The sequence below is a fragment of the Galeopterus variegatus genome, unplaced genomic scaffold (assembly GCF_000696425.1).
Source record: "Galeopterus variegatus unplaced genomic scaffold, G_variegatus-3.0.2 Scaffold6550, whole genome shotgun sequence".
Classification (NCBI taxonomy): Eukaryota; Metazoa; Chordata; class Mammalia; order Dermoptera; family Cynocephalidae; genus Galeopterus; species Galeopterus variegatus.
In genome coordinates this window covers 28,817-51,464 of record NW_007732661.1, presented here as the reverse complement: position 1 = coordinate 51,464, position 22,648 = coordinate 28,817, and the positions used below count along the sequence as shown (strand labels likewise).

The following is a 22,648-nucleotide window of genomic DNA, read 5'->3' as shown; positions in this document are numbered from 1 at the left end:
GCTCACAATGTGGGGAATGCTGGGGCAAAACTCTAAAAATGAAGTACAATCCCAGCTATATACTTCGTTTTCCAAAAGGAAATCTTAATATCTTCACTTACTGCAAATACAAGGGTACTTCAAAAAGTTCATAGAAAGATTCACATTATCTTTTAATTTTATTTTTCCATGAACTTTTTGAAGTACTCTCATACAAGATATGGCCAGGACCACATCTCAAGAAAATAAGAATTTTAAATACCAACCAGCAAGAAGATTTTTTAAAACACCCATCATCCTATCCACCCAACCAGAGACAGTCCCCCATAACTCCTTGCTAAATATTTTCCAGATTGTTAAACATGAGAACCTATTTTGAACAAAGCAATAGAATTTTGTTATGTGGTGACACTGGAAACTGACCCCTCGTGAGCATCTTTCCTTACCAAGAAATGCATTTATTCCTGCACCTCACTTTAATGGCTGTGTCTTGATTAATTTAGCTAATGCCCTTTCATCAGGAACTTTAGGTGGGTCCCGCTTCTCCCTTCCTACTTCTCACCACGCAGCAATGAGTGTCTTAGTGACATGACATCTTTGCACCTTGACTTCATTATGCACTTAGGGACAAGTTCCAGAAGTAGAACTGCTGGGTCACAGGGCATGCAGCTGTTTAAAGATTTGCCAGGTTGCCTTCTGGAAAATTTTGCCACCGGAAAGGTTTGACAGAACCTATTTTCCCATGGGGAGGAAAACAGATTTCTTTTGAATAAACAGAGTCGAGTATAAAGAAGAGAGTATTTGGTTGGCCTCAGAACTGGCTTTCCTCCCCGCTTTGCCACTTGTCAGCGTGTGGTTTTGAGGGAGCCATGTGGCCTCTCTGAGCCTCAGTTTCCTCATCTGTAAAACCAGGCCTTTCTAGCCAAGCTCTCAGAAGACTGGCTGAGATGAGGTGAAACCTCTGGAGGTGAACGTGGAGTCTTTCTGTGTGGAGGGTGCACAGGGATTATCAGTGTGGCCATGCCAACCTACCTTCTGACCTGCGTGGCGACAACGGGCTTCTAAGTGTGACCATGACCCCAACAGTGTCGCAAGCAGGTTCCAGTCCCTGTGCCTCCCCTTCCCGCTCCCAGGAGCCCGCCTTCCCTCAGGAGCCGCCCCCAGTCCTGGCCCTTGGCTATTTAAGGGCTCTAGCCCAGCCCGTGGTTGTGACAGTCCTGGCTCACCTACCAGGAACCCAGGATGGGAACCTTGCCTGGGGTCTTGCCAGCCATACTGCTGGGGTGGCTGCTCACGTCCATCCCAGGGGATCTGGGTGCCAACCCCGGCATGGTGGCCAGGATCACTGACAAGGGCCTGGAGTATGGTAAGTGGATATGGCTGCCAGCTGCGCTTGGCACATGCAGGCACCAGGCTGGGCACAGCGGGGGGCAGACTGGGCACTCTCCCTCGGGGTGATGCAGCCTCCAGGGCAGGCGGTTCTCGCTCAATTCTGGTCTCGTCACCTACCAGCTGTGTGACTTGGGCCCGTTACTTGTAATTGCTGGTTTCCCACTGGCAGACAGAGACAAAATTTGGGTGCAAGTAGCTGATTTGGGAGGTGATTCCAGGAAACACTGTAGGGAGTGGGGACATGAAATGGGAAAGCGAAGGTGACCAGCTGCCCCCCAGATGACCAGAACAATTCTGCTGGGAAAATTCTTGGTGAGGTTTGAAAAGACATTCCTTAAAACTAGAAGTCAGAATCATGGTTACCTCTGAAGGCAGGTAGAGACCCGGAAGGGGCACGAGGCAGCCTGCGGGGGTGCTGGAATGTGCTATTTCTCGATCTGGGTGGTGACCATGTGGGCGGATGAGAACTTACACGTTACTTCGCAATACCTTTAAAATTAGTGCCTTTAGGTACTCCACAGATGCTATGCCTCAGTTGCAAAACTGTCACCCCAATGAGGAAAATAGTCTTGCTGTTGCTATTTGACAGATGAACAAAGAGAAGGTTGGGGACTTTGCCAAGTTCACCCAGCTAGAAAGATGCCAAAGCCAGGATTCTAGCCCTAAAATCCCTCCAGTTTCTTCCATGCGGCCCAGAGGCCATGGAGGACAGGAAAGGGGACCATACACCCAAGCACGCAGCACTCCTTTCTTCATGGAGTTGTTGGCAAAGGCACTCATTCTGTTTTCTCATCTGTAAAATGGGCATGAACATAGCACCACCGTGTGAAATGCAGAGATGCCCCTGAGTGTTTCTCCTGCCACCTGTCCCACAGAGGGGGTCAACAACCTGTAACTGTAATGAATTCTCACAAGGAAGGCAGCCTCTCCCCCTGGGGCAGGTGGGAGCCACTGAAGGGTTTAGTGCAGGGGAGGGAGGGAGGCAGACCAAGCAGACTCACACCTTTTCCTGTCCAGCGGCCAGGGAGGGGCTGTTGGCTCTGCAGAGCGAGCTGCACAGGATCACGCTGCCTGACTTCACCGGGGACGTCAAGATCCCCCACTTTGGCCGTGGGCGCTATGAGTTCCACAGGTGGGGCTCTCTCTTCTGCTGGGGCCTGGAGGTGGCTGGAGGGGGAAGCTGGAGAGGGAGGGAAAGAGAGCCCAGGATTAGGTTGGGGACCTCTCTGGGGCAGACAGTGGGATAGTTGCTGAAGGAGTTCAGAAGGGAATCCTGGGAGGGAATTGAAACGTTCCATTCATTTGTGCAGCAAATGTTAATGAAGACCTACCAGCTGTGTGGACCTGGGCCTCAGTTTCCTTATTTGTAACATGGGGTTGATACTGCTTCCTCCTTCAGAGTGATAAGAGGGAATTGAAACGTTCCATTCATTTGTGCAGCAAATGTTAATGAAGACCTACCAGCTGTGCGGACCTGGGCCTCAGTTTCCTTATTTGTAACATGGGGTTGATACTGCTTCCTCCTTCAGAGTGATAATCCACGATCCAATCTGGCCACTAGATATAGTCTGGAAGGGAAGATAAACCTTGAACTTGAAATACAGTATCTCAACTGTTAGAGCTACTTGTACATGGGGGAGTCAGGGAAGGCTTCCCAGAGGAGGTGGCATTTGAGCCAAGTCTTCAAAGGTTACTAGACGTGTAATGAAATGCTTTAAAAAGTGGCATGAAATGCTTTTTGAGGAGGGTAATGCAGGGAGGGCGACCAGGCCCGCAGCTCATTATCCCACTCCCCACTCACTACCATTGCTTCCTTCTTTCCTTCTTTTATTCAGTCCATCAGCAAACATTTATTGAACACCTACTATATGCCAGGAAAAGAAAATGGAACTTTACCATTCTTTTCCCACTGATGGCCCCTTTGCCAACTCTTTTTGTGTCTTCTCTCAAGGTTGCCTCGGTCTTTCCTGAATCTAATTCCCTTACCTGGATGTGTTGGGGGTGGGGGGCAGGTTAGAAGAAGGAGCCACAGGGCCGGCCTGTGGCTCACTCGGGAAAGTGCGGTGCTGATAACACCAAGGCCACGGGTTCGGATCCTATATAGGGATGGCCGGTTCACTCACTGGCTGAGCGTGGTGCTGATAACACCAAGCCAAGAGTTAAAATCCCCTTAGCGGTCATCTTTAAAAAAAAAAAGAAGGAGCTGCAAATCCAAAGGGATATGCCATGGGCCCTGCTCAGGATGCCACTGGGGTCACGAGCTACACAGGGTCTAGTCCTGACCGTGCAACTGTGGGCTGTGGCATCTCTTCCTCGAGGTTCTGTTTCCCCCTCTGTGAAAAGTGAACTGAACAGTGCTGACCCCTCTGTGAGGCCTAAGTGACAATAAAGAGTGGAAAGTGCTTAGCACGGTCACGTGGCCGGGGCCTGGCACAGAGCAGGTGCTGGGTAGGTGGGGGAGCCGGGTGCTTGCCTGAAGCAGGTCCTGCTGGCCTAGTGTCCACCATGGTGGGGAGGTCGGGTGCAGAGGTGGGAGTAAGGTCCCTGGTGAGGCTGGGCCAGGCCCGGGGCTGATGGCTCCCTACACATGTGTCTCCCTCCAGCCTGAACATTCACAGCTGTGAGCTGCTCAGCTCTGTGCTGGGGCCCCTCCCCGGCCAGGGCCTGAGCTTCACCATCTCCGACTCCTCCATCCGGGTCCAGGGCAGGTGGAAGGTGCGCAAGTCATTCATGTAAGTTGGCTCTGCTCCCAGGCCCTTGGGCCTTTGGCCTTCATCCATCCTTTTTGGTTCCAAGGTGGGCAACTCGTGGGCAACTGTAGCTCAGTCCTGCTGGGGAACTCTGGGAGCCAGCATTGAACACCCGTGCATCCTTCTGGCTCGTCTGTGCTTGCCAGCTACTTCTTCCTTTTGTCATTGGTCAAGGCTGCTTCCAGGGGCACTAACTCTCTAGCACTTTGAACAGTTCTCTGACCTCAGAGATACTTGGATGGAAGGTATACTTGTTTGCTAGGCTGCCATAGGAAGCAAAGACTGGGTAGCCTAAACAGAAATGGATCTTCTCACAGTTCTGGAGGCCAGAGGTCCAAGATCGAGGTGTTGGCAGGCCGGGTTTCTTCTGAGGCCTCTGTCCTTGGCTTGCAGATGGCTGTCTCTAAGATCTGCAGTGTGTGTGGTAACGTCCCAGGCCTTCACGCTCACTGCCTCTCGCTCACTGACTCACCCAGAGAGACTTCCAGTCCCGCAAACTCCATTCACGGTCATACAGGTGTACATTTTTAATCTTTTGTACTGTATTTTTACTGTACCTGTCCCATGTTTAGATACACAAATACCATTGTGTTGCAACAGTATGCAATACAGTAACATGCTGTACAGGTTTGTAGCCTAGGGCCAATGGGCTATACCATATATAGCCTAGGTGTGTAGTAGGCTACACCATCCAGGTTTGTGTGAAGCATGAAATTACCTAACGATGCATTTCTCAGAACATATCCCCACCATTAAGTGACAAGTGACTTGTACTTGAAAAGTACTGCATACAAATTGAAACCTGCCATAAGTGTGAAACAACAGATTTGAAGATTTAGTACAAAAAAGGAACATAAATCTCATCAATAATGTTTATATTATTGAAGTGATAATGTATATTATTGAAATTAATTTTACCTCTTTCTTTTGGCCTTTTTTTTTTTTTTTTTAAAAAAAGATGACCGGTAAGGGGATCTTAACCCTTGGCTTGGTGTTGTCAGCACCACGCTCAGCCAGTGAGCAAACCGGCCATCCCTATATGGGATCCGAACCCGGGGCCTTGGTGTTATCAGCACCGCACTCTCCCGAGTGAGCCACGGGCCGGCCCTCTTTTGGCCTTTTTAATGTGGCTACTAGAAAATGTTAAACTATGTATGTGGCATCCTATGGCTACTGAACGGCACTGCTTTAGAAAGACGCTCAGTATAAATGTCACCTATACATACACCTTTGTTCTATTTCCATGAAAGGAATCAGGCCACACTTTTCTGCCCTGGCTTTTGTCACCAGGTATCTTAAAGATCTCTTTATATGAGCACATGAGGCTCTACCTCATTCTTTTTTTTTTAATGTAATTTTTTTTTACTGAGATGAAATTCACATATAAAATCTACCATTTGAAAGTGTACAATTCAGTGGCACTTAGTACGTTCACAATGTTGTGCAATCACCACTTCTATCTAGTTCCAAAACATTTTTATCACCCCAAAAGAAGACCCCATACCCATGAAACAGTCATTCCCCAATTCCCTGCCACCAGCGCTAGGCAACCACCAATCTGCCTTCTCTCTCTATGGATTTACCTATTCTGGATATTTCATATTAAATGGGATGATACAATAGGTGACATTTTGTGTTTGGCTTCTTGCATTTAGCATAATATTTTGAAGCTCATCCATTATAGCATGTATTAGCGCTTCATTCCCTTTGACGAGTAAGTACCGTCCCACTGTATGGACCGACCACATTTTGCCTCGTTGTTTTCAAAGGCTGCAGAGCATGCGTGCCCACGACTTATTCAACCTGTCGCTGCTCGTGGACATTTAGATTGTTTCTTTGTTTTTTATTATTACCCATGGTGCTTCAGTGAGCTGTCCCACACATATATCTTGGCAGGAAGAACCACAGGATAAAGGCTTAGAAGTCAAATTACTGGGACAAAGAGTATGTGTGCTAGAATTAGGATAGATGTCACTGCTTTGTGTTTCAGAAAGCTTGGGCCAACGTACTCTCCCTAACACAGCGTCTGGGACTTCTGTTTACCGTATCTTCACCAGCACTGGGTATTAACATTTAAGTTTTGTGGATCTAATAGGTGAACACTGGCATCCTTGCTATTTTCATTTTTAATAACTTTTCATATGCTTATTTGTCATTGAACTTCCTGTTCATATCTTTGATATGTTTTATTCTTTTGGGTTGTTTCATTCTTTTCTTATTGATTTGTATTGGCTTGTTCTTTGTATATTAAGGAAGTTAGCTCACATATTAGCTCATTTATTAAGGAAATTAGCTCTTTGGCTGTCTCATAAGGCAATTTTTTTTTTTACTTTGCATATGGCATTTTGTTCACTAAGGTTTTAATTTTCTATGCTGGCAAGTTTTTTTTTTTCCTTTTTGTCTTTTTTTTTTTTTCGTGACCAGCAACGGATCGCAACCCTCAGTGTTGCGCCCGCACCTCGCTCAGCCAGTGAGCGGCCGGTCTGTATGTGGGATCCGAACCCTCGGCGGAAGCGCCACTGCGCTCTCAAGTGGCGCACTGTAGCAGTGCGCCACCGGGCCGGCCCTATGCTGGCAAGTTTATCAACAATTTCCTTTACAGCTTATGAGACTTGGAGCTTGCCTAGAAATGCCTTTGACTATCCCTGACTAAATGCTGGACCCAGGCTTTTTTCTAGATCTTTCATGGCCTTATTTATTAATCTTAGATATTTGCTCAGCTCCTCTTATTTGGGGGTAAGAATTGAGCTTTCTGTATTCCCCCTAAATGGTGGCAGATCCTGGTCTAGGAATCAACCATTGTTTCTTTTATCTCCTCCAGGAGACTACAAGGCTCCTTTGACTTGGATGTCAAGGGCGTCACCATTTCAGTCAACCTCCAGTTGGGCAGTGAGCCCTCCGGGAGACCCACAGTCACTGCCACCAGCTGCAGCACCCACATCCATGACGTGGAGGTGGACATATCAGGAGATCTGGGGTAGGTCAACATTGGGAAACTGCCAGCTTCACCCCTGGTGGCAGCTGTAGGCCTGGACTCTGGTCACTGTAAGGATCCAGGTGGAATGCATGGACACTTCACCGGCACTTAAAGATAATTCTTTAGGAGACCTGCTGAGATGAACAGATGCAGAGTCAAGCCAGGAGTATTGGTGTGTTCTTTCTACAAAAAACACAGACTTCAGGGACCCTTGTCAGGTGAATGAAATTTGGCTACTAGAGAAACACAAAGGTTTTGGCCAAAGGAGAGTTTGTGAAAAATACAAAAGTCCTTGGGCAAGTCATTTTATCTCCTTGAGTCTCCGTTTACTTGATTAGGAAACATATGGATTCTTGAGCCCCTCCCCCAAATCTACAGCTCTTGACGGGGGTACAGCTGGCGGCTGGGAAGCCAGATGCACTGAATCAGAGTGGGTGTGCCAGGACTCTGCATTTCATCCCTCCCCAGGGATTCTGGGGCACAGCAGGGCACCAGGATGGGGTGGGGAGGGTTCCCTTTGGGGACTGTCCTGGCCTGAGGCCATGCCCTGGCTTTGCTGGTGCCCCAGTGTCCTCACGTTCATGGCAGACAGCCCACTGTGCACTGTGCTGCTCTCCCCAGGTGGCTGCTGAATCTCTTCCACAACCACATCGAGTCCAAGTTCCGAAGAACATTGGAGAGCAAGGTAAGAAGGTCCCAGCTGCCGGGCATCTGCCGAACCCAGGGATGGGTTGAAGTCTTCACAGGCCTCTGGCCCTGGACAGGGCTGTAGGGGATGGTCTGGACATACTTGGGCCCAAGGTCCAGAGAGGACAAATCACTCACCCAGGCATGGAGCTGACATGTGACAAAGCTGGGGGCAAAAGTCCGCCCAATTAGGTGCTTGGCCAAGGGTAAAACATGAGGGGCCAAACAGACTGCAGTCCCTGCCTCCGCTTGGCCTTGCTCACTGCCCCACTGGGTCCTGCGTTCCACAGAGGTCAGAAAGGAGATCGTTCCTCATTCAGGTGCCTGCAGAGAACAGGCAGGAACTTCAGCGAGCCCGCGGGCCAGGTGGAATCAGGCAGGTTCACAAGCACCTGCTCCGGATGGGGAGGCAGCAACCCTGTGTCAGATTTCCTTGTTTATGAAATTATGTGTCATCTCCAGGTTTTGTAATCTCTGGCTAAAACAGAGGTTTCATGTTAACTTTCAGTTTCTCCAAACACTCATTTCATCCCCAAATCCCACTTCTAAGGTATTGTACACCTGGTACTCTATCTATAGCAATGACTCTGGGAAACTGAGAAAGTGATGAAAGAGGAAAGGGAAAACACACAAGATGCACACACACACACACACACACACACACACACACACACACCCTTCCCCCCCCACCCCACCCCACTCTCTACTCCAGCCTCTGGTTTGGCTTTGAGAGGCCCCTCGTGGTTGAAGCAGGAACAGCAGAGAGACCCCACACTGAGGGTGTGGCAAACTATGTTCTATTATTTCTCTTTCTTTTCTGGTTCTCTGGGGTCCTGTGGTCTAAGTGAACTTGAGAAATATGCCAGCCTCCTACTCAGGCATCCCATTGCCATATTGCTGTGCTGATTTATAACCCCTGTTGATGATGGTGATAATAATGACTAGTAATAATGTTATATAACATTAGTAATATACTATAATTAATTATAATTACCATAGTAATATAGTACTGTGATAATCATTGTTTTGATAAATTAATATAATTAATGCTATGCAGAACATGTTATTGCATAACTATTCTTATTTATAACAATAATGGCTGCTATTTCTTGAGCCTGTGGTTTGGCCAGGAATAATGAGCTAAGCACATTATACACACAGTCCCACCGAATCTTATCCTCAACCTTCGGAGGAGGTGCCATTTCCACATTTGACAGAGGAGGCCCTGGGAAGTAGAATGACTTGCCCAGTGTCGCCTTGCTGGTGAGAGGCTAGGTCAGGGTCGGATCTTCCTGGAAGGTGGAGCGGCTGATACCAAAAGCTTTACAGGGGCTGGGTGTCTTGGGAAAGACAAAGATCTCACCTGATCCTCACAGATCTTCAGGGAAAACTAAGAGCCCAGTGTAGGACCTCCTAGTTCCCCACTCAGGGTGCGCTGTGTATCTGAACCAGCAGGGCTAAGAGTAATTGTAAGCACTAACTGACTGCTTGCTCTCTGGGTGACATATACTCACTGTCTCATCACCCCACTCCCTGGAAGCACTTGGCCTTGTCATTGTTTGCCATGGGTGAGAACCGAAAAGCAGAGAGATTCTGCAGAGGTCACACAGCCAGTGGGGACTGAGCAAGATTCGAACCCAGGCTTGTTCGACTCTCCTGCTGCACCCTTAACCAAGATCCCAACCTGCTTCCCAGGGGGACCCTAATGTGTTTCTAGGATCACAAGCTTTTCCTCCCCAATCCTTCGGGTCCCTGAAGGAGTGGGGCATCCAAGCTCAGGGTTTTGGGGATGGTGTGATCGGATGTTGTCTGAAGGAAAAGCAAGAAGGGAACAGTCTTAGGTGAATCTGACAGTTTCCTGGTTCCCTTGCAGTCGACCACGAATGCTCCCCACCACCCCTTTTCATTGCTCTCTGGCAGCTCCTCTTCGCTAAACTCCTCTCCCAGAAACTGGGGCAATTGCAGAGAGGTTAAGACAACCCTTGCCTGCCCAGCCCTTTCCCGCAAGCTGGTGCCTGGTTTATGCCTGCTCACCCTTTACCTTGCCCTTAAGATGCCACCTCTTCAGAGAAGCAATCTGTGACCCCTACACTAGGCCAAGGCCACCCATCTCCCTCTCATTCATTGTATATGTGGATCCATTGCACAATAGGTGGTAGCTGGTTAATTTAAAGAGCTATTTAAAGTGAGGAATCTCATACACGCATAAACAAAGAAAATTGTTACATGTGAACCCAAATGTTTTAAGACAGCAGTAAACGGAAATCCATTTGTCATTTGATGCAGGGCCCGAACTGTTCTTTGAAAATGGTGTCTTGATTAACATTGCACTTGGTCTTTCCTGCATAAAGCATTGATCTGCTACAAATTCCAGCTCTGGTTTCTTTAACTGCAATAAGAATTTAAAGACACTTGCAAAACCATCCTATTGTAGAATCCTAGATTTTTATGATTTTTTACCCTTCCTGTGCTTTTGGTTGTCTTCCCCAAATTTAACAGCATTTATTTATTTTTGGTGGCTGGCCGGTATGGGGATCCAAACTCGTGACCTTGGTGTTATAAGGCTGTACCCCAACCATCCGAGCTAACTGGCCAGCCCCAATAGCATTTTTTTTAGCACCTCACCTTTCCAGAGCATTTATTTTAGGTTTTATAGAAACAACTCTTTTTCTCAGTCTTATTTCATTGGTTTCCATAATAAATAATTCAAGAGATTACAACCGCATGTAGAGCAGACAGGTTTGGAAACGTACATTTCCTCTGCTGAGGAGCATGCAACTCAGCTGGCGGCAACAAATAGTGCACAGGTAGCCTGTAGACGTGAGCTCCAGCCTTCCACAGGCACCAGCGGGAATGAGGAACACTGATCAACACAGCCAACCTGTGAAGTGATGACCAGTAAGAAGTGTCTACACTAACTATACATTTATCTGCATGACTATTTCTAGTTACTGTCTAGCTCTGCTATTAAACTCTAAATGCTGGGAGGCCAGGGCCTCCCAAAGGAAAGGGTCTTTAATTGTGGTGTTTCGGGCAGTGTCTCCAGCCAGTGCCCCTTGTCAGACTGTTCTGGTGACTACCTAGCTCAGATGTCCAGCCTGGGGATAGACTTTGAAAAGTTCAATTGGACCCTATTGGGGTCCACATGGGGGCTACAATTTTCTGTTTCTACATCATTTCTGTTTTCTCGGTACCTAGCACATGATGAGCATGTATAAATATTTGTAGAGTCAGTGCTCACGGAACGAACGTGTAAAATAACATGACTGAAGTGATGTGCACAGTGCCAGCCAAAACTGGGGAACTCGGCCTTTCTCTTCCTATTTTTTTCAGATTTGTGAAATGATCCAGAAATCGGTGACCTCCGACCTACAACCTTATCTTCAAACTCTGCCAGGTAGGGTGCTCCACCCACCCCTGGGACACTTTATTTCCATTAATTTTTTAAAGAGCATATATGTATCTTACAAACATTAAATGCGACAGAAGTGTAAAAAGTAAAAATTAAAAGTCCCTTTTTCTCTTCAATTTTTCTTCCAAGAGGTAACCTCTGTTTTGGCTGTATCTTTTCAGATATTTTCTTTGCATGTGCAAATATAAATATATAAGCATATGAATATACATTCATATATGTATTCTTTTGTTCACAAATATATGTGTGTATGCATAATTATGAATATATATTAGTATACATAGTATCGACACTGCTCTGTTCCCCACTGCTTTTTTAACTTGTATGTCTTCAAGATCCTTCTGTATCAGGACACATAAATTGGCCTCATTTAAAAAAACTTTATTGAAGTGTGTCATAGAGAAAAGTGCTCAAATCATAAGTGTAGAGCTTAAAGAATTTTCACACACTGAGCGCATGCGTGTAACCAGCTCCCAGATGAAGAAACAGAACAGGTCGGCCTCTCAGAGCCCACTCCGCCCCCTAATTTCCCCTCCCCCATGTCCCCTTCAGTCACTTTCCAGCACTCAAGGACAACCACAATCCCAACTTCTACCAGTAAACATTAGTTTTGCACTTTGTACATGAATGGAATCATACAGCATTTTAAGTTATTTTTCAAGAGCCAGAATCTTTCTTTGTTCAACTTTAAAATAGGAGATTGAGCCATATTGTCGTATATGGCGTAATTCATTCATTCTCCTTGCTGTGTAGTATTGCACCGTGTAGATGTCCCTCCATTTATTTATCCATTCTACTGTTGAAGGCCATTTGGGTAGTTTCAGTTCTAGGCCATTATTAGTAGTGCTGCTATGAATGTTCTAATTCATATGGCTGCATGTCTTTGGGTGTAGACCTAGGAGTGAAATTGCAGGCTCATATGATGTGCATATGTTCAGCATTACCAGATCCTGCCAAACAGTTTTCTCAAGTGGTTGTAACAGACCTCATTCTTTTAATAGCTGTGTAGTATTTCATCATAGGACATGTCTTCCTTCATTTAATAAGACCCCAGCTGATGGACATTTAGGTGCTTTCCAGTCCTTTGCTATTGCAAACAGGGTTGCAGGGCCTTCCATGAGCCTCTGTCCACATGTGTCAGTGTATCTGCAGAATAACCATCTACAGGTGGAGTCCCTGGATCCAGGGTGCACACATAAAGTTTAGATGGACAATCCCTGACAAATTGTCAGAGGTGTCCTCTGATGCCTTGGCCCCTGGGCCCCCATGTGGTTCCTTCCTGACACCCCCTTCACCTGAGGCCCGGCCCAATGTGTGGGACATAGAATGTTCGTTCACCCAGGGCTTAGTTGGGGAATTCCTGGGCCCTCTGAATGTGCCTGACCTTCCTGGTTATTTGGCTCAGCATGAAGTTCCAGCTGTGGCTAGACCTCTGAAGCTCCAGGTCTGCCAGTCCTGGGCTCCTCTTGGTGTGTGTGTGTGGGTGCGTGTGTGTGTGTGTGTGTGCGCGCGTGCGTGTCTGTCCCTGGAATCTGTTGAGGTCCTAGGTTGAGCATAACACCCCCAACACCATTAATTGACTGATGGGACAAGAGAACCCACGGAGTCTCTCTCTTGAGCAATTCTTCATCCCAGGGCTGGGCTGGGTAGAGGGTCTTTAGGCGAGGGGCAGGGGGCTCTGAAGGAAGTCACAGGGAGTATGGGTCAGCCAGAGCCCTCACCCTTCTCTGTCAGCTGAAGTTCTTCATCTGGCCCTAATTCTGCCCCTGTCCTTGTTCACAGTCACAACAGAGATTGACAGTTTCGCTGGCATTGATTACAGATTAACGGAGGCCCCTCGGGCAACAGCTCAGAGGCTGGACGTGATGCTTAAAGTGAGTGTCCTGGAGCAGGGGCCTGGGTGGGCCCAGCCCCAGTGAAGCATTCTCTCAGGGTCAGCCCATTCCTGGGGCCACCTGTCCCCCTCATTTTAGATCTGTCCTTATCTCCCCAGTGGTTCCCGCTGTGTTGAGCACAGGGCGTTGAATTGTAGATTCTCCAGCAGGTGTCTTCTAACCCTTAGGTCTTAAGACTTCCCCTCCTGCCTCTTTCCTTCATCTTTTCCTTGACCACCACGCAGGTGAGGTCAATCAGAGCTGGCCCTAGGTGATGTAGAGGGGCCCTAGGGGGCATTGAGGGGCTGGCCAGTACATCATGTGGGTTATTATATCAAAGTTCCTGGGGAGCTTTTCATTAAGAGACACAACACTTTGACCCAAAGGAAAATGTCTTTAATGGTGGAGTTTCAGGCAGTGTCTCCAGCCAGCACCCCTTATCAGTCTGTGTAAGTGACTACCTGTCTTGAATGCCCAGCTCTGGGATAGACTTTGAAAAGTCCAATTGGACACTATTTCTCTCTCCAGGGTGAAATCTTTAATCTTAATCACCGCTCCCCGGTCACCTTCTTTGCTCCTGTCATGAGCCTTCCTGAGGAACACAACCAAATGGTCTACTTTGCTATCTCAGACTATGTCTTCAACACGGCCAGCCTGGTTTATCACGAGGCAGGGTACCTGAACTTCTCCATCACAGATGACATGGTGAGGATGGTGGCAGAACAGTGCTCTCAAATGGCAACATCCTTCCTTCCTTTTTCCCTTCCCACCCCATTTATTTAAAATAGTAAGTTATAATTAAGAAAAAAATATAAGTTAGCACAATTTCCCCTTTTACTTTGGCTGCCAGGAAGCTCAAAAATGAAGTTTTTTTTCTCTCTTACAACAAATGTGGAAGACTTTGAGGCTTGCTTGGCTGGTTTTACTTTTCTCCCAGTCTCTTATTCTAATTCATATTTTCTCTCATTCTGATGATTTGCAGAAGTTTATTTTAAAATATTTTAGTGAATGAGGCAGGATAATAGATACACTGATAAATGCATAAAGTTACATAGAAAAGGAAATAAAGATCAAGCGAAAAGAAAAGAACAATTATGAAGACACTGGGCCCATAAAATGAATTTTTTTAAAATCACAAACCTGTCTGGGAGCTTCCTTGTGGCCAAAGTGAAAAGGGTATATGATTTAGTGATTCATGGTGAAAGTGAGAGACAAAGTCTTCTTAACATTTACCTCTAAAACAATAGTCTCTAAAATTTTTTTAAAAATTAAAAAGTCAAGGGTTTGGATTCCCATACTGGTCAGCCACAAAAAAATTTTTAAAAATTTTAAAACAGTCTCAAATGTGGCTTGTATAAGGGAGACTGAATTTTGTGATGAATCCCATCTTCAATATTTCTCCAATTTCTTTAATATTTCTGCATTGCAAAAGGTGTTTTTTTATAGCATTTGTAAAAGTTGAACAATGTGAAGATGGTGGAGTAAACATGGGGCAGGACAACTTGGATGGTCCAGTTTACCTGGTATAAATCGGGGACCATCAGGTAGATGGATGGAGTGATATTTTGTCCTTGGGATGATTTCCCACACATGCACAGGCCTTTTACTTCTCTTCCCGTGTTTGATCCACCCATCCCACCTGTGACATAGGCCTCCCTTTCAGTGGACGGGGTAAGAGCTATGTTTTATGGAGCACTAGCTGTGTGCTACACCTTGGGCTAGATGCCCATTTAGCCCATACAGTGATCTGAAGGTGGGGACCATTATTATCCCCATTATATAGATGAGGAAGTTGAGGCTCAGGGAGATGAAAGAACTGGCCTGAGATCACACGGTAACAAAGCCAAGAGTTAAACCTAGGTCTGTGAGACTGCAAACCTCACCCTTGTGGACTCCTTGAGTTGGCTCCATGTGTTACCTACACCCCAAGGAGAGTAGCTCAGACCCCAGGGACTTGTGTGCTCTGCTAAGGGTGGATGCAGGACAGGCATCTCATCACTGCCAAGGTAATCACTGGCAGTCAAGAAGCTACAGTCCTGAACATCCACCCACCTCCCCAAATCTCTTTAGACCTTCAGCTCTGGTGGGAGCACCCTAAAACTTCTTCATATCTCTTGGCTGCAGATTCCACCTGACTCTACCATCCGGCTGACCACCAAGTCCTTCCGAGGCTTCGCCCCCCGGGTAAGGTTTTCCTCAGCCCTTCATGGGTACAGACTGAGCATGTTAGACTCCAGAGGTTTCTCTTTAGAACATCTGCACTCCTGTCAGTTTCACCAGGAGTCAGAAGGCCAGCAGTGAGGCCCCCAGAGAGGCCTGGGGTGCTGCAGGCTTCAGGGTTCCCTTCGATGCCCAAATATCGAAAGCCTGAGCCCCATGTCTCATGGGACCACAGGCTGTTCAGTCTTCTGTTGGTGCTAAGAATCCCAAGGAATGTTGGCATGTTCCATAAAATGTGCCCTAACTAATAACATCTAACAATTACAGAGGACTTACTAGGGCCAGGCATGTTCTTGGTGCTTTAAAAGAATATTTTTTGAATGGATAATAAATTCTCATGGTTCACCATCCAAAAGACATAACAGGTTACAGAGTGGAAAGTCTCCAGCCACTCCTGTCCCCTAACCTCCCAGTTCCCATCTTGAGTCTTCCAATGTTATCAGATTGTGTGCATCCTTCTGGTGATGTTCTATGGATATAGAGCAAATGTTATGTGTCTTTCCCCCATTTTTCTACACAAGCAGAGGCATATTATACAAGCTTTTGTACCTTTTCTTCTCCTTACTATATCTGAGAGATTGTTCCACATAGATTGATAAAGAGCTTCCTCAGTCTTTTTTCTCATGGGTATCCAATCTGCCATTGTAGGGATTTACCATAGCTTGTTTAACCAGTCCCCTGTGGAAGGACACATAGGTTGTTTCCAGTCTCTTGCTGCATCAGTGTTGCAGTAGATAACCTGGTAGCTCTGTCACTACTAGACTAAACTCTTCAAATGCATCATCTTATTCAATTGCACAGAAATCCACCATGTCTCTCCCCAACACTCAGTGTCCCCTGAGACGCAGCTCAGACAGGCAGTAGTGTTTCATATGCCTTGCAGAAGGCTTGCTGATAGCTGAGGGGAGTTATAACGGTGGGGAAAAATGTAAACTTTGTGTCCTGCAGTGCTTGGGTGATATCCTTCCATAGGCACTCCCTACAGGCTCTTTCTCTCCCTCAAACCTCACTCACAGCCCCCCACCTGCGACCATGTCATCTGAGCCAGCTTTGGAGAGCTGCACCCTGGCTCCAACATCCCTGTTGCCCCCAAAAGAGAAGGGAACTCTCCCTCCAGCCTCCTGCTTGCATCATAATCACCCCAGCAGAGAAGCAACTCTGCACACCTTCTTAGTAAAGCAGTTTACCTCCTCAACCTTCCAAACTTCTCCCTTCCAGAATAGGATGTAGATTCTACATTTACATAACCAAAAGGCTTGTGGGAATGTTGTTCTTGAACCAACTTCCCCCCAAAAGTAACATTCTTGCCCCAAATTAAATTCTGTACCTTCCTGTAGTGAAACACAAAATTGCAAGCATTTTTGAAATGGTGGGATCTTTTGAAATTGTGTCATATTTCAAACAACCCTGCGTCTGGTCTCAGCATGCACAGTTACCTCAGTTACCTGAGGGTGATGAGCTTGGAGAAACAATAGCTTTCACCTGCTTCCTGGGGAGGGATGGAGAGTGGAAAAATTGGTCTAACCTTTCCGGAGGACAGTTTGGCAATACTTGCCAAAGCTTTAAAAACATCTCTGCCCTTTGACTCAGGAATTCCACCACTAGGAATGTTATCCTGAAAATATTAGCCAAGGGTACTCAGCAGGGTGGTCATTATAATGACACAACCTTGGAGACAACAATGCCCATTAGGGCTGGGTCAATTGCAGTACCCATGCACAACGGAATACAACACTGTCATGAAGCTGGGGATGCAGACTCTGAATGTCTGGCATGGAAAGATATCTAGTTATGCTGTAAAGAGAAAAAAAGCACAGAGCATTTGTGGGAAGTAAAATCAACTAAAAAGCATTCTCAGCTTTATCTGACTCCCTCAAGACTCTCCCAGCAGGCCTGCATATTTTCTTCTCTTGACATAATCATCTAATTTTGCTCCCAGTTAGCCAGGCTGTACCCCAACATGAACTTGGAGCTCCAGGGAGCAATGGTCTCTGCTCCACTCCTGAACTTCAGCGCTGGGAACCTGTCCTTGGCCCCCCAGATGGAAATTGAGGGCTTTGTGCTCCAGTCCAGCTCCAGCAAGGAGCTTGTCTTCCAGCTCAGTGTGGTAAGGTTCAAAGCCTTCACAAATGCTGTTCCCTTTCCCTGCATGCTTTTCTCCCCACTCCTTACTGGTTATTCCTTCAGTTGTCAATTTAAAACTATGTCCCTTGATTGCCCTTACCCCAGTCTACCATAGGCCTCTCGCTGTTTGTCTTCACAGCATTTATTACAAAGGTACTTACACAGCTGTTTGCACATTTATTTGTTTACTGTATGTATCTCCCACTGAGTGAGTCTGGGCTACTGTGGGGAGCAAGGTATATGGGTCTTTGTCCCATTTGCTCTGCTCTGTTTCTGTACCTGACCCTTGAAGACTACATTTCCCAGGCTTCCTTGCATCCTGACTTCCAGCTAGGTCAGCCAATGGGAGGCACTGTCAAGAGAATGAAGGGCGGAAGGAAGAATAAAGCCAGAGTGTTTTTTCCTCTTTGCCTTGGGCAGAGGCTGTGGCAGCGACTACATCTCTTCCATGGTGGCTGCCGTAACCCCAACTCCACCTTCTTTCTCTAGGCCTGGGTGGAAGCAGCCTCCTGCCTCTGCTAATCTCCGAGTGGCCTCACCAACTCTTTTTGGGCTTCTCAGCAATTCCATCACTTAGTTGGATAACCAATTCCCTGAATTAAACTCCCTGTGCATTAAATGCTGAGAGTGATTTTTTTTTTTTCCTCGTTGGACCCTGTCTAATAGAGAAGGGTTTCTGCATCTTTTGGGGGCCCCACTCACTGGATGTAGAACTTCGCTCTCTTGTTTCAGATTTGAAACTCAACAAGTCAATCTCTAGAGGGGTAATTCCTTCCAGATGCTGTATCTGCAAATTTGATATTGTTACTGTTATCAAAAATTTTATTAATGTTTTAAATTAAAATATAATTTATTATTATTGTTGTTATTACGAGGGCTAAATCTTGGCCCTGAGATAACTAAAAAATATCCTTTTTAGAGCTTTTTAGGGATAGGTACTCTATGCATTTTCTTGATAGTCTGTTCAAAGTTTAACTGCTATCGCAGTCAGCAATTTCAAGTAAAAATGGTCAAGTCCAAGTTCAACTATTTATCGAGCACCTGCAATGAGCCTTCTGGGAGTCTATGGTCTAGTGGGCACATTTCCTGCCTTGATTTATTGAGCCGTTTGTTGGAAAGAGACAGCTGATACTTGTAGTCATCCTTCCTGTACCGGACAACCTCTATCATGTAGACCTGTTTCCTTCTACTGGCGTTTCCAGGCAACTAATATGTCTGCCGCACTGACCTTCAATGCCAGCAAGATCACCGGGTTCCTGATGCCAGGAAAGTAAGTCAGCCTCTTGAGCACCTCCTGGGGTGCTCAGCTGGGCCCCATTTGGAGGCCGTAGCTGCTTCTCTGTAGCTGAGGATGGGGTGTGATGAGATCCTGCCAGCAATGTTGGGGGCCCACGATTTGGGAAGGAAACTCAAATTTCACACCAATTGGCCCAATTCTTTTGCCCCACTGATCCTGCTCCCACAAATTTCAAATTTCTAAACAATTTACTAATATTGCTTTGTTTCAGTCTATGAATCTTAAACATCAGCTATATTAACTTCCTGAAATGATAAAGACTGAGCTCTTTCACACTACCCCACATCTCCTCCGTCAGTCTTCCCAGTATTAGTATGTCATTGTTTTTAGTTACTCAGTCATCTTGTACACCAGCCCTCTCCCACCCTGCCCTTAGTCCTGTGCCTTCTCAAGGCAGTGTCTCCTTTCTGGGGACCCCCACATTGCTTAGGCTTCCTATGGACAGAATGCCAACACCTCTGAATCTTCTCTAATTCATTACAGGGTCCGAGTGGAACTGAAAGAATCCAAAGTTGGAGTATTCAATGTAAGTTATTGTTACTTTTATTTATGACATATTAGGATATTAATTGATTTGGGGAGTTTCCTGAGCAATTATATAGCATCTACAATAGGATATAGAAAAGGAGAAGGGCTGATATCTGTCCTAGAGAAGTGTAGAAGCTCTCGAGAACATAAGACATGAGGCCAAGAAACAGTTATGCCCCATTTTAAGATGATATAGAATTAAGGGATCTATTGGACACACTTCTTTTAACTGCAAGGGACAGAAAGCCCTCTTAGATTGTCTTAAGCAAAGAGGAGAAATGTGTAGGGTCATATGACTAAAAAACAAAAAGCAACAACAAAAAAACCTAACACGGTTTCAGGCATAGCTGGATCTGGGTGCTTGAATTAGAATCTCTCTCCGTCTCTCCATTCTTCTTTCTTCTGTGTTGGTTTCATTCTCAGGCATGCTCTTCCCACTGGTGGCAAACCCTAGAATTGCCTGTAGTTTCATTTCATTAAAAAACTACAAAATTAAAAAAAAATCCCTGTGCTAGCTCTCATTGGACTAATCTTAGTCATGTGCTCACTCTTATGCCAGCCACTGTGGCCAGAAGTTGGGGAAGACCAATTGGCCCAAATGGTCTCATCTGCACTCCTGGAGCCAGGATTTGTGGTCAGCTACACCCAAACCATGTGGACTAAGATTGGAGAGGAGGGTTCCCCAGGGGGAAATAGGGGCTCTGTTATCAGAACAAGAGGAATTGAAAGCTGGGGAGGCAACACCGACTGGTGATTTGCACCTGGAGGAAAAAGCAGTGAAGCAGATGGCCCCCTTCACAAGGAGGAAAGAGAATGGGAAGATCAGTGTGGGCTGAAGCGATGAAGAGCTTTCTGGAAAGCAGGAAAGTGAAGTGATGGCAGCTGCTCCTCACAGGAGGAGATGGATAGACTGTAAGATGCAGTCGCCATCTTCCCTTTTGCCACGCTGCGGTGCTGGTCTCCTCTGCTGCCGTCACCCCTGCCGTCCTTTCCAGACTTTCCCTAAGTACTTACGAAGTGGAAATAAACACATAAACTGTGGGGAGAGACACTGCCTACAGGGACCCCAGGAGACAATAAAGAGTGAAGTGAATAATGACACACTAATATTCTATCTGTGCATGGCATGTAAAGATGTTCTGTAAAGTAGAACACTCCTATGGAAAGATTCACAAAAAGTTCTCCTATCGGGTTTTAAGAACACGAAATATGAAAAGCGAGAACTGTAGATTCAGATAAATTTAGATTCAAATCCTGACCCTGCCACCCAGTTTCCAGTAAGTCACTTCCATTCTGTGGGCCTCAGTTTCCTTATCTGTGAAATGGGGACATTAATATGAACTTCATGGGCTTGTTGTGAAGATTGATTCAGATACATATGTAAAGTTCTGAGCTCTGTGCCTGGCATATAGTAGGTGCTAAAAGTTGTTTCATAATTTTTGAAGGGAAACCAATTTTGTTTTTACTTAATTTTTTTTAATTATAGAAGAGGTTTAGGAAAACATTCTTAGTGTAAAAATATTAAACACTAAAGAAAAGGCTAAGGGCTAAGTAAAATCTAGATGTTCTTTCTAGGGGAAAGACAGTCGGGTATGTAGCCTTCCAAAATTTTTCTCTTTCCTTGTATACATATAAATGTGCATCTCAAAATAGTTTTATTTTATAAGATAGTAGCATGATGTAGGTATCTATCTGCAATTTTCTTTTTTCAAGCTTTTTCCATGCTAACACATTCAGAGCCACCCCATCCCCAGGGTGATCGTGTGGCCATTTACTGGTGGGTAGGATGGCCTGTGTGGTCACCTGTACCTCTTTTATTCTCCACCAGGTGGAGCTGCTGGAGGCGTTGCTCAACTATTACATTCTCAACATCCTCTACCCCAAGGTCAATGGTAAGAATCACTGTGGATTTTTCCAAGTCAAGAGTGGACAATGCTCTTTGTGGGAAAGAGAGTTGGGCTTGGAGCTGGGAAGCAGAGCTTGCCTGGGGCTGTGTGACCTTAGGAAAGTCATTTCTCTCTGAGCTCCCACGGCCTGTGAGATGGGATTGTTGAAATTGGTTTCATCTCCCTCCAAGGCTCTAATGAGGGTTGGGGGTTGGAACAGCTCTTTGGATCTTAGGAAACCTCTTCGTAAGGGAGAAGGAAGGACTCATGGAACTGTCCGCCACCTCCTAAAGTGCCAGCTGAAAAACTGAGAACAAGTTAATAAAGAGGGCACAGTCAATCCACCTCTGAATTCACATTGCCCGTCCATTGCCCAACTCCCAAGTCAAAAAGTAAAGCATAAACACTTAAACCCTGTTTCTATGAGGTGCTGCTTCATTTGGCTGCAGTAGAAAGTGGGACAGGGGTGGAGGGTGGAGAATATGTGCCCCCTAGCTTCTTATCATGACTGTAACTGCCCCATGCCTGCCATTTCCTCTGTATAGCCCTGGGGCTGAATGCTTAGGTTCCCCCAGGGCCAGCATTCCTGGCTTCAAATCCCAGTTCTGCCACTTTCCAGTTGCATGCCTTAGGACAAGTTACTTGGCCACTCTGTGCCTCTGTTTCCTTATCTGTAAAATGGGAATAATAATCATACCTACCTCATAGTCTTTATACTGGGAATGTACTATGTATAGAGTTTGCAGAGAGCAAAATTCTTTAGTAAAAATTTGTAATTGCTATTTATTAACAAATCTCTCATAATGTTGTGCCTCAACTTCCAGATAAGTTGGCCAAAGGCTTCCTCCTCCCTCTCCTGAAGCGTATTCAGCTCTACGACCTTGTTCTCCAGATCCATAAGGTCAGTGGGTCCAGGGAGGCTCTGAGGATTTGGGGGAGCGGGGATGGTAGCTTGCCAGGCTTGGAGGCCATAAGTCAGTGGGTGGGTCCCAGCCCAGCCCAGCCCAGCCCTGCAGCTGGGAAAGCCTGGAGAGGGCAGGGTGCTCCTGGGTGTTGCTATGTGCCACAAAGCCATCCACGTGTCCTTCAGAAGTGGCACCTCTATTGGGGCAGGGGGCATTTGACACAGCCCTGTGCCATCACTGCCTCCCACCCCCCACCACAGGTGACCTGAGGAAACCTCAAGACCAGCTCATTCTGAAAATACTGCAAGGCCTAGACTTGCCAACAGGTCGGGTTCTGAAAGCCATTCATAAGTTCTTAAATTTTTTTCTAAATTCTTAAGTGGAAGAGCTTTATTATAAATATATTTGGCGTGCCCCCAATTTTCAACAAGTACTCTAACCGGGTACACATTTTTGAACCTTATTGATAAACCCATTGCCCCACCACAACCACAGTTTGAATTTTGATATACTTCTTTCCAGTCCTTTTTTTCTCCCTGAGCTTTTAAAAATTTGTTTGTTTGTTTTGGATGATTGCATTGCTAGTGTGCATGCCTGTTTTCTTTCTTTCCTTTCTT

The 22,648-nt window shown here is 46.1% G+C and overlaps 1 protein-coding gene across 1 annotated transcript in view; it reads left to right on the top strand.

Annotated features, from left to right (window-relative positions):
• The first annotated feature begins 1,192 nt into the window (after positions 1 to 1,192).
• Positions 1,193 to 22,648, top strand: part of LOC103606400 (lipopolysaccharide-binding protein-like) — a 38,602-nt gene continuing 17,146 nt past the window's right edge. The window contains exons 1-14 of the mRNA XM_008591000.1: positions 1,193 to 1,345; positions 2,389 to 2,503; positions 3,975 to 4,103; positions 6,943 to 7,098; positions 7,720 to 7,783; positions 11,119 to 11,182; positions 12,980 to 13,071; positions 13,600 to 13,776; positions 15,196 to 15,255; positions 17,231 to 17,398; positions 18,618 to 18,685; positions 19,196 to 19,238; positions 21,069 to 21,132; positions 21,951 to 22,027. Of these exons, the coding sequence (XP_008589222.1) occupies positions 1,222 to 1,345; positions 2,389 to 2,503; positions 3,975 to 4,103; positions 6,943 to 7,098; positions 7,720 to 7,783; positions 11,119 to 11,182; positions 12,980 to 13,071; positions 13,600 to 13,776; positions 15,196 to 15,255; positions 17,231 to 17,398; positions 18,618 to 18,685; positions 19,196 to 19,238; positions 21,069 to 21,132; positions 21,951 to 22,027 (1,401 nt within the window). The 5' untranslated portion in view covers positions 1,193 to 1,221. The remainder of the gene's footprint in view (positions 1,346 to 2,388; positions 2,504 to 3,974; positions 4,104 to 6,942; positions 7,099 to 7,719; positions 7,784 to 11,118; positions 11,183 to 12,979; positions 13,072 to 13,599; positions 13,777 to 15,195; positions 15,256 to 17,230; positions 17,399 to 18,617; positions 18,686 to 19,195; positions 19,239 to 21,068; positions 21,133 to 21,950; positions 22,028 to 22,648) is intronic.